Source organism: Cottoperca gobio, chromosome 24, assembly GCF_900634415.1.
Source record: "Cottoperca gobio chromosome 24, fCotGob3.1, whole genome shotgun sequence".
In the NCBI taxonomy this organism is placed as follows: domain Eukaryota; kingdom Metazoa; phylum Chordata; class Actinopteri; order Perciformes; family Bovichtidae; genus Cottoperca; species Cottoperca gobio.
The window spans coordinates 18,396,063-18,409,444 of record NC_041378.1 but is presented as its reverse complement, the minus strand read 5'-3'; the positions used below and the strand labels follow the sequence as shown (position 1 = coordinate 18,409,444).

The 13,382-nt window shown below is 33.9% G+C and overlaps 1 protein-coding gene across 1 annotated transcript in view; it reads left to right on the top strand.

Moving 5' to 3' along the window:
- Positions 1-13,382, top strand: part of cd2ap (CD2-associated protein) — a 65,677-nt gene that overhangs the window by 12,149 nt on the left and 40,146 nt on the right. Inside the window, exon 2 of the mRNA XM_029425305.1 lies at positions 6,304-6,461. Coding sequence (XP_029281165.1) covers positions 6,304-6,461 — 158 coding nt within the window. The remainder of the gene's footprint in view (positions 1-6,303; positions 6,462-13,382) is intronic.

The following is a 13,382-nucleotide window of genomic DNA, read 5'->3' as shown; positions in this document are numbered from 1 at the left end:
AGCAGAGCACTCCCTGCACACACACACGCACGCACACACACACACACGCACGCTTTTTACGCTGTCATTCTTAAAGTACCAATAGTAATAAAGTGGGGTAGTGTACATGATTCAACCCCAAAGTACTGTGTAATTTAGCTTTTGATCAACTCCTTTTTGCCCAGCTGCAGCAAATATGTCAGGAATCCTCCGCCGCCACTCCCCAAGGCCTAGGTGTCATGCCACTGTTGAATGAGAAAGATGGCAGGTTTCCGAGTGCGTGTTAGTGTGTACGCCTTTTTCTCTTTCACTCCTTTTTTCTACCGTTATCTCTCGGTACTCTTTTAGCTCCCACAACCGAGACACTTTCCTGGTGATCCATAAATCTGTGGGAAGTGCCAAATAATCCGTCAGGTAGTTCCTTGGCAGAGTAGAAGTAGTAAGCCAAAGGAAACTGGACTTACTGTTTTGTAAGTACTTTTACTTACTTACTGTAAAACGTGTTTAATAAGTAATGAAACCTCGACAATTCTTTAACTTCGTTCCCATCACTTTTATTTGGCTCAGTGCTCAAATCTCCTGGTTATAGAAAGAGCAATTGCATTTTACCACATCAAATCTCAAGTGGGCCTATTATCATGCCACATGCAGAGTAAAGTTAAGATTTGAGTGCTGATGATGCTATTGAACTGCTCAGTATCAAACATCTGACCTAGAGCTGAAGTCAGGTTCTCAGACTCTCATTATTGTCCAGGCTGAGGTGTCGTGTGCATTGTATATTCTGCTAATTCGTTTTGCATGACTCAGCGGACGCATCTTCAATAATGTATGAAACATATTTTTAAGATGAAAACTCCTGACACTGTTGCCAGAAGATTCCAGGGGGCTACTGCAGCAGCCCCACTTCCCTTGGTTATGTATCTCATCTAATTCTTGTACAGGCTTTTGACTCTTGCTCTACTCTCATCATCTGCTTGACAGCACACTATTTAGTGGATGCGCTTTTGGCTCTTCGGTTTTTGACCTATTTCTGCATTTACAGCAGGACAACTCTTGCAGCGCTGTTGTTGCTGCCTCTGGGCCCTATGATATTTTTGACAGCAACATATATTTATAACGTTCAATATAGTGTTCAGATTGGACTGGAATGAAATAAAAATGTGATATTATTAATTTCACATCAGTGCCTTGTTTAAGTGCCCTGAATATGTTACCCCACTCACTGATATAAGCTTCATATCGTCCTGTTGTACAGACATGCACGCCTTGAATGACTAGCAGGCCTGCTGACCCACATCTACACTGATACAGTAACACAAAGGTAGCCAGGGAGACATGGATGCAAGCCAGCTTCCTGTTTTGTTGATACACATTACACATTAATTTATCAATTATAGGGGTGTCATTATTTCGATTGTAAATCAATTGAAATGATCTATCGAGTCGATCATCTGAATTAAAACCAGGATTGGCGATTCTTCCAGTATTTTTTTCTTCTTATCTCCAACCTTGACTACTTGCGCACGACCGAAGAAAAACTACAACAACACTCACAACGACACAACGCATCTCATCAGAGCTTTCAGCTCAAAGACAACACAGCGTAGCTTACCGGGAGCTTGCAGCTCAAAGACAACGCAGAGTTTCTGAGACACCATAGCCTCTGCCAGAGTCAGAGATGACAGAGAAACAAGGGAAATGGAAAATCCTCCTGCTTCCTGAAGTCACTGTGTGGCCACATTCTGCTGTAAAAAGCTTAATAATTAGCCAGTGTTGATATCAGTTAAGCCAATTTAGCTGTTCCTGGGACAGAGGCCAGCACTTGATGAACAAAGTCATTTTCCTACATTAGCGGAAACCTCAGGGTAAACTCTGATTGAAGGCCCTTGTTTTGGCCTTTGATAGTTGTATATAGCAGCTATTTGGTTGTTTTTGTTGTTTGCAGACCTTTTTCACTTTCATTTCACATGAAATGAAAATTCTCAGTTTTGCTCTTTTATTAGTCAATCAAACAATTTAAGCCAGAATCCCCCTGCTGCTGGCTGACTGCAGTGAAGTGGCAGGAAGTTTGCTCCACACACACACACACACACCACCTGTACACAGACTGTTTTTGGCTGAGTTTAATGTATTTAGAAAGGCATTTCCTCCGAGGAACAAACCAAGAAGACTTTGTCCACTGCCCCACTGCTGGTATTACACAGGCCAACACCCATCACTCACTGCACTCATTCAGAAGTAGCAGCCAGAGTTTGTGGGAAAAATACCCGACTACTAGAGAAGTAAACATCAGAGATCAAACAAGTTCAGACAGTTTTCCCAAAGATTCTGTCATAACTAATGTCACACTCGTGTTTTTAGACTGCATAACTTGTATATTCACAGAGACTACTTTCATCTGTTGTAAATGTTGATTGCAGACTGATCAACCCAAACAGCTCTGTTCTCCCGTCAGCGAACATGTGTTCCCTTCATCTCAGAGTCGTCTAGCAACTCACCGTTAAAGATACCATGATCAAGTTTTTTTTTTGTTGCGGATACTGATTGCCGATCCTCGGTGAGCCATATCAGGCGATACCTAATATATTTTTGTTGTTTGATTATGTCATAGCAGCTTTTATACTGTGCTGCCCACTGGTTGCTAACAGTAACTAGCTCTTCTCCAATCAATTTCAAGTCATGTACTAGGGAAGTCACGAGAACCGATTGTTCGGTACTAAGTCGCTGCCAAAATTCAGAAAACGTGATGGTAATCGTTTTTCTACAGTACCGCAGGTATCGTAGGTACTGTATGTACCATAGGAACCGTCGGGGCTTGAGAATAATGTCGTCCCGTCTGGTGATAGAAATGTGTTTGGACCACAGTAAACTCACTATTTTCGAAGCAACGGTCTGCACTTAGTTCAGCACTCATTCAGATGCATTATTACATTTTTAATATGTTGCCGGTCTTTGAAGCAACTACCTCTACGGCTGTTTTCTTAGCTGAGGGAGCAAGTTCTCAGTAAGGAGTGCAGATTTGCCGATGCACAGGATTGGAAACTAAATGGAAATCTTTTGAGTTTTTCCCCTCACTTGGAAAAATAAAGTTTTCTAAAAACCCACCCTTACATCATTTGAATAGTGAAAAAAAAAAAATGTCTTTCAATTTTCTTCACTAATCAGTTTATGGCACATCATGTCCTTCATGTGATTTTTGTTCTGTGCTTTATTCACAGTTCACATTTATATTTAAAAAAAATGGTTTGAAATGAGAGAAAAATAAATCCTGAAACAGTTTACTGTTTGATCATTCTTTGTCGCTTTGCCTCCTATAAGATCCACAATAACAATAATTTAAGAAACGCTTTATTATGCGTGTGTTCAGGATAGAAAGACAAACATAATGTTTAAGTAAGTGTATAGTGTTTAGAGGTGATTTAAGTGATACTGAGTTGACTGGCCTGCTTTCCTCAGGCGGGGTGTGTGTGGGTGGTTGCTGAGGCGCTGTAATCTGTGTGGTTGCAGAAAGTCCCTCTGCTCCACATCCAATCATCTGGAAGATGCCCGTTAAGTCAGCAGAGTATGACTCTGCCCGACAGTGTTGCCTCTTGTTTTGTTTACTACAGCAGACCATATCTCTTCCTGTGGTTACATGGACAGATGGTCCCAAATTACTGGAGTTTATTGCTGAAAGTGGTCTACTCTATCACGGCTTCTGGTCGTTTGGTTGATTAGTTGGTCAATGAGTTGCTCGATATGCTCTTATCCAACAATTTTCATCAGTCGGACAATCGCAGGTGTTAGGAGAAAAGCGCCTCCTCGGAGAGCTCCCACACGCTTAGTGTCTCTTGCCTCAGTCCTGAACATTGTGCTACTGTATTGCAGAAAGCTGGTGGTTTGCAGGTGGGCTCAGGTTCGGGTGGTTGATTGACATTCTTGCGCGGTGCGGATTGGCTCTCAACAGGTCAGTTGGCTGCGGGTATTCAAAAAACCCAGACCTGCGCATTTCGATGTATATCAAACATATCATTATTGACATTTTCCAATATGTTTGGTCTAATAAATAGCCTAATCATTTTTGCCTATATTATAACGGCAAGCAGAACTTGTAGGAACTTGCTGCAAAAGCGGGAAACGATTTCATATCTGATCTATCAGCCTATTATAATATCCTATTATTATAATAATATATTATAATAATATGATATGGCATTATTGTGATCAGTATCTGCCTTAAAAAGCCTGATTGGAGCCTCCCTGGATTTCATCCAGCTTCTATAAAATAATATGACCGCTTGCTTTCGCTAATATGTTGTGTGTTTGATCCTCTTGCCCCTTACTTGCAGACAACCCTGGTTGTTTTTACTTCAGCAGTAAGACCGAGCAGACAGCTAAGCCATGCAGGCACCAGGGTTGGGTATCGTTTGAACGATTTCGGTTCCTATCCTTAACTGTTCTTAATTTTGCAATGATTCTTTGAGGGGATCAAAACAGGTCACATGCTTATGTCACAGGAAAAAACAACTGTATTTATGAAAACATTTACACAGATGGCATACTAGATTCGGTTCTTACTTGAAAACGAGTTTTGGTTCCCAACCCTACCAGACACTTCAATCAACTTTCTCTCTCCTCTCATCCTCTTTCCAAAGTCTTAAATGCTGAGTGTTTGTAGAGGGGAAAGCTCCTCTGACATCATTGCTCAGGGCCAATTTCACCTTGAATGTTGGCCCAGGCTGCTGTAGTGTCGGGGCCAAGGTTGGTGATGTCAGAGGGAGAGTAGAGCCACACACAAACACAATTACCAACCATCCAAACAGCCACGTTTTACAGCAGTTAATCGTGTGCGTGTGTGTGTGTGTTCCTGTGTTCCTGTGTTGGCTGTGCTTGGTGTCAGCCATGCCAGTTGAGTCTCTGCTATGAGTCATGTATCATAGGGCCATTCCAAGTAGTAAAATACCTCTCTACCAGTTAGTCCTCTACAGCTCCCTTATTTTTAGAGGCTGCTCAACCTGCTGCACTGTCAGCTTGTCAAACTCCCTCGCTTCGCTCTTAAATACCTGTTTGCATGATATATATCTGTCGACTATGTTTTTCTATGTAGAAGTGTTTTGGCCGGTTTTTTTCGAGTCCTGGCAACAAGATATATTTTCAGCTCTTTGACGAACAGCCAAAAAAAAAAGAAAAGCTGCAGATATTAATGCATGATGACAACAATAAAACCTCTTTTGCTAAACATTAAAATCACAATTTAAGATGAATACTGTTTCAGGAAATGATTAGTTTATTGCAGCTTTGTATTCACAGTCTTTAAACTCATGCTGTCGTGTTCTTATCGTGGGTTCTTTTTGGGAGCTCACACAGTAGTTTCACAATCAAAGAAGGAGTTTTCTATGTTGTACCTGTTGTACCTATACCTGATGTGTTGAATCAGTGTTCCAGTTCTCACGCTTTTGGAGAGGTATATTTGCCAAGAGAAGCTGCGTAGTTCATTGATTTAATCTCTAATTCCTTACACTCCACAATGTTTGTGAAAAATGTTTCCTGGTTGGTTGCCATTGTTTAATTTTAAGTAACTTGTATACGTAGGGGACGGGTAAGAAACTTTTAACCTCACGATGAAAGCTCAAGTTTTATGAAAATCACTTATTCTAACTTTAAGGCATCCATTCATTGTTAAAGCTGAGTCGATGGATTTTCTTTCACAGTTTTCACGACTGTTTAGTCTGGGTTAGTAAGATTTGATCTGTGGTCATTGTGATGCTACTGTAGTCTGTGAGGCACATTTCTATGTGATTCTCACCACAGAAACTACACTGATGAATGTAACACTTTTATTTTTTTACCATTTGTGCCCGATTTGGGGCAATTTACCATCCCTTTCTTATCTTGTAATGTTAATACACATGAGAAAACATCTTGTTGAAACACATTGTTTGGGTTGTAGCCGAAAAGCTGCTTCACAGCACATTTTTTAAATGGTAAGGGAAGTGACCTAAGACATTAACTTTTGCTCTAAAAGTTCCAGCTTCAGCTTTTACAAATGTTTAGGGTCTGATGGTTTGTTGTAGGAACTGAAATTAAACCAAACATTTGGAACGCTCAGCTGTTGTTGTTTTATTTTACTTTAATATTTTGTTAATTTCTGTGTGTTATTGTTTCCCTTATCTCTCCCATCAAACCTTTTCTTTCCCTAAACTTCCTCATCCTCTCACTCCTCGTCTTTCTGTGCTCCGCCTTTTCCTAACTTGTTTTGGCTTCCTCTCTCTTTTTCTCCACCATTCTTCCCTTTTCCTCTTCTTTTCCTCCATCTATTTCCTTCCTCATCCCTTTTTCGAGTAGAGGTCGTGGTCGAGTTTGAGTATGACGCGCTCCATGATGACGAGTTGACCCTGCGACCGGGCGAGATCATCAAGAACGTGCGGTATATAGAAGAGGATGGCTGGATGGAGGGAGACCTCAACGGGAAAAGGGGCCTCTTCCCCGACAACTTTGTTAAGGTGAGAGGAAAACAGTTTAGTTAATGTTCATTTTGACATACTGCTCTTTTGTCATGCCACTTACTAGATCATTCTGAACTCCAAAACCCACCTGTGGATTTCAAAAGCACACTTTCTTTTAAAAATGGCCAATATTACATCATAACCAGAAACTGCGAAAACGGAAGCTCTCGTCCGATTTTTGGATGAGCGTTCCAAAAAAACCGTAATGAAACACCGAGCCGACAGGAAAGGTGTGTGTGTGTGTGTGTGTGTGTGTGTGTGTGTGTGTGTGTGTATATATCTATATATATATACTATATATATATATATATATATATATATATATAGTATATATATATATGTATATGTATATAATGTGTATATATGTGGTATATATAATATATATATGTATATATATACCTATATATATATTATATATATATATATATATAGATTTAATACAATAAATATGTATAGTGTGTATATCTATTTAATATAGTATTTGTGGTATATATATATATAGTGTAAAAAAAAAAAATGTATGTATTAGTTATGTATTATAGTGCGGTATATGTGTGTATATATACTACTATATATATGTATATTTTGTGTATATATATATATATATATATATATGTATATGTATATATATATATATATATATGTAATGTATATGTATCTTATATGTATAGTGTGTGTGTATATGTATGTATAATATATATATATATATAGATATAATATATATTATCTATATATATTATATATATGTGTGTGTGATATATATAGATAGGTGTGTGTGTAGATATATATATATGTGTGTGTATCTATATATGTGTGTGTATATTATATAAGATGTGTATGTAATTTATTAACAATAACTATATATATATATATATATATATGTGTATGTATATATATATATGTGTATGTATATATATATATATATATAGTGTATATGTATATTCATTATATATATATATATTAGATTGTATATATATATATAATATATGTATATATTATATGTGTATCTCATTGTGTGTAGACATATATAATATTAGTGTGTAATATATCTATATATATCTGTATATATATATATGGTTATATATGTATAGTGATATATATATATATATATATATGTATATATGTATATATGTTATATGTATATATGTATAATATGTGTATATGTATATAGATATATATCTATATGTATATATATGTGTTATAATATATCGATATATATATATATATATATATATATATATATATATATAAATATATATATATATATATATTATATCTATATATATATATAGGTATGCTATATATATATGTGTATATATATATATTATATATATATATATAAAATATATATATATATATATATTATATATATAATAATATACACACATGTAATATATATAATATATATATATATATATACACAAACGATGATATATATATATATATATATATATACACACACACGTGTGTATATAATATATATCTATGTAATATATATACAACATATATATATATAATATATATTATATAGGTGTATATATAGATACATATAATATATAATATAAACGTGTGTGTGTATATATCATATATATAGATATATTATACATGTGGTTGTATATTATAATATATATATAGAGATATATAATATATACATGTGTGTGTATATATATATATATATATATATCAGGGGTAGATATTACATGGGTATAGATATATATAATACCCTACTGTGGTGAATTAAGATATATATTACATGGTATATATATATACGACACCAGGTGTGATATATATAATATATAATGTGTATATATATAACATGTGTTATATATACATACATGTGTGATATATATATAATAGACAGGATATATATATACATGTGTGTATATATATATACATGTGTATATATATATACATACATACATACATGTGTGATATGTATGTATATGTATATATGTGTATGTGTGTATATATATATATATATATATATATATATATATATATATATAGATATATATATATATATAGGATCTATATAGACATTGGGTATATATATATATATATACATGTGTCTTATATACATTGTGTATATATATATACATACAGACATGTGTGATATATAGATATATCATGTGTGATATATAATATTATACATGTGTATATAGATATACGTTGTTATTATCTATATACATTACATACATACATGGTGATATGTCTGTATAGGTAATATGTGTATGGGGTATATATATATATATATATATATATATATATATTATATATATATAAATATAATATATATATATAATATATAAGTATAATATAATATACACATCTATATATATACACATAGATAGAGATATATTATGTATATATATATTATATATATATATCTATATATAGGTATATATATGTATATATATATATATATACTATATATAAATATATAGTATAGTCTGGTATATATGTATATAATATGTGTATTAGTATATATATATATATATATTAAAATACACATCTATATATATATATAAGATTACACACATACACCATATTATATTATAATATATATGTGTGGGTGTTATATATATATAAATATATATATTATATATATTATATAGATATAGATATATATCTAGAGGTGTATGTGTGTAATATATATATATATATATATTATAGTACTATATATAGTGTATGTGTGTTGTATATATATATATTATTATATAGATAATGTGTATGTGTGATATATATATATATATATATATATATATATTATATATGTGTATGTGTGTGTATATATTATATAAATATATGTAGGTGTGTATTTATATATATTATTATATGTGTGTATGTGTGGAATACTATATATATGTGTCTGTGTGTATATATATATACATATATATGTTGTATGTGTTCCGTATAATGCCCTCCATATACTGTATAGACTACTACTACTATATATGATGGGTATGTGTTGTATCATATGTGTAGGTATATAATATAGGTGTATGTATAATATTATATATATATATGTGTATGTATAGGTGTATATTATATATATATATATATGTGTGTATATATGTATCTATGTAGAGTATCTATATTATATATAATATATATAATATATATAGATATATATATTCTATATATACATCCATACAGATAGAGAGAGAGAAGAGAGAGAGATAGAGGATATGAGATAGATTATAGAGAGAGAGATTAGAGAGATATAGAGAGTGGAGAGAGCTGAAGATGAAGGATATAGATATGATCTATGTAGGTAGAGAGGACAGAGAGAGAGAGAAGAGAGAGAGGAGAGAGATATATATACACACACACGTATATTAATAGATATATTCTGTATCTATATATATACACAGAGATAGATATATTATATATATATATGTGTATATATAGATACCTAGAGATATAGTTATATATATACGTGTGTGTGTTATAATATATAGATATCTAGTATATATACAGTGTGTGTTGTATATATATATATATAATTATATATAATACATTGGTGTTATATATAATATATTATACAGGGTATTCGATAAGGGTATATATATATAGACATACAGACAGGGGGGATAGAGAGGATAGAGAGACATGGGTATGATAGATCTACAGACATTACATGTGGGATAGATGATAGATAGACAGGGTATAGAGAGAGACAGGGTAGAGAGAAGACAGGGGGCAAGAAGGAGAGAAGACATGGGGAGAGAGAGAGACAGGGGGGTGAGAGAGAGAGACATGGGGAGAGTAGAGGAGACAGGCCGACACGACAGGGGGGAGAGGAGGGAGAGGGAGAGAGGGGGAGGGGGGGAGAGGAGAGAGAGAGAGAGAGAGAGAGAGGAGAGAGAGAGAGAGAGGACGAGAGAGAGAGAGAGAAGGGAGGACAGGGGGGAGAGAGAGAGAGAGACAGGGGAGAGAGAGACAGGGGAGATAGAGAGACAACAGACAGGGGGGGGAGAGGAGAGAGAGAAGGGGGAGAGAGAGAGAGAGAGAGACAGGGGGTAGAGAGAGAGGACAGGGGGAGAGAGAGAGACAGCAGAGCAGACAGGGGGGAGAGGAGGGAGAGGGAGAGAGGGGGAGGGGGGGGGGGGAGAGAGAGAGAGAGAGAGAGAGAGAAGGAGAGAGAGGGAGAGAGAGAGAGAGAGAGAGAGAGAGATGAGCGAGAGAGAGAGCGAGAGACACAGAGGGAGAGAGAGAGACACAGAGAGAGCGAGAGACACAGAGAGAGAGAGAGAGAGAGGAGAGAGGTAAGAGAGGGAGCGATTTAGAGATAGAGAGAGAAGAGAGAAGTAAGATATAGAGGTAGAGGTATGGGGAGAGATGTAGAGAGAGAGTGTATATAGAGAGAGATAAGAGACAACCGAAACAGATCTAATAGATATACACACATACACGATATGAGATATAGTATATTATATATTATATATATATATATATATATATATGTGTATGGTGTATATATATATATAATCTATATATATCATATATATATATATATATATGTGATGTGTGTCTATCTATAGAATATTACTATATGTGGAGTGTGTGGATATATATATATATATGTATGTGTTGATATATATATATATATATATGTGGAGTGTGTATATATATATAGATATATATATATATATGGTATGTGTGTATATATATATATAGATGTGATGGTGGATATATATATAATTCTATTATGTGTATGTGTGTATATAGTATATATGTATATGTGTGTCTATATGTGTATGTATATATATATATGTGTATGTATCATATATATATAGATATGTGTAGGTATATGTGTATATATAATATATATATATGGGGTCTATATTACTATGGATGTATATATATATATATGAATATAGATATATATATAGATATATAGAGATATTTATAGATATATACACAGAGAGAGGAGAGTGTATGGGTAGAGAGATATTATAGTAATATGATATAGATTAGATAATATAATATATATATATATATATGATATAGATATATAGATATATAGATATATATATGTATGTATGTATGTATAATATATTGTGTATGTAGGAGTATTATATATGTTATGTTATGTATATATCTATAATATATAGAGATATATATATAAATCTATGTATGATGTGTGTTATATATAGTGGTTAGGTAAATATATGTGTATGTGTGTTATATGTATATATGTATATAATATATATATATATATATATATATATGTGTATGGGTGTATATAGGTGTATGTACTATATAGATATGTGTTGTATATCTATATAATATATGTGTATGTATATGTGTCTATATATATATATATATATGGGTGTATATAGGTATATATATAATAATAATATATATATATATATATATATATATATACACATATATATAGATATGTATGGTAATATTATATATATATATATATATATAGATATGTAGGTAGTATGTATGTATGTATGTATTGTCGGTATGTTTAGTATGTAGTATGTATGTATGTAGGTAGGTATGTATGTATGGAGTATGTTATGATATGGAGTATGTATGTCTGTAGTATATTATATTAGATATATATATATATCATAGATATATTAGATATATATATATATATATCTATCTCTGTATTTATGTATGTATGTATGTATGTATGTATATAGATATATATTATATCATATATAATATATTATATATATTATGTATATGTAATGTCCTTATATATGTATGTATATATATATATGATAGGGGAGAGGAGGGGAGAGATAGAGAGAGAGAGAGAGAGAGAGGAGAGAGAGGAGAGAAGGGAGAGGATATAGGGAGGGAGGGCGGGATAGATAGGGAGTATGGAGAAGGGAGGGAGGGAGGATGGGGGAGGAGGGAGGGAGGGGAGGGAGGGAGGGAGAGAGAGAGAGGAGAGAGGGGAGAGAGAGAGAGAGAGATGCGGAGAGAGAGGAGGATGAGAGAGAGGAGAGATAGGGAGTAGATAGAGAGGATGAGAGAGAGAGGGAGAGAGGGAGAGAGGGAGAGGAGGGAGAGGAGGGAAGGAGAGGAGGGAGGAGAGGAGGGAGAGAGAGAGAGGGGAGAGAGTAGAGGAGAGGAGAGAGGGAGAGAGAGAGATGGAGGAGAGAGAGGGAGGCAGAGAGAGAGAGAGAGAGAGAGAGAGAGACAGAGAGAGAGAGACATATGCCCACTTCGAGGGAGAGAGACCGAGAGGAGAACAGAGAGAGAGAGACAGAGAGAGGAGACAGAGAGAGACAGAGAGATAATACAGAGAGAGAGAGAGAGGGAGAGGAGAGAGAGGGAGAGAGAGTATAGGTAGAGAGAGAGAGGGATATAAGAGAGGGAGAGATAGATAGGGAGAGAGAGAGGGAGATATAGAGAGGTAGAGCGAGAGAGGGAGAATAGAGAAGAGGGGATAGAGAGAGATGGAGAGAGAGAGGAGAGAGAAGAAGGAGAGGAGAGAGAGAGAGAAGCGAGAGGGAAGAGGGGGAGACGAGAGAGAGAGAGAGTGTAGAGAGAGAGAGAGAGAGAGAGACAGAGAGAGAGAGAGAGATGAGAACAGAGAGAGAGAGAGAAGAGAGACATATTCTATACTATATATATATTATATATATAATATATATTAATATATATAGTATATATATATTATATATATATATATTTATATATATCTATATATGTGTGTATGTATGTATATTGTAGTATGTAGATATATTATATATATATATATATAGATATTATATATGATAATATATATATATATATATATATATATATTATATATATGTATGTATGTATGTATGTATGTATGTATGTAGATACATATATAGAGATATATATATATATGTATATGTATATGTATATATATATATATATATGTTGATGTATGTATTATATATTATATATATATAT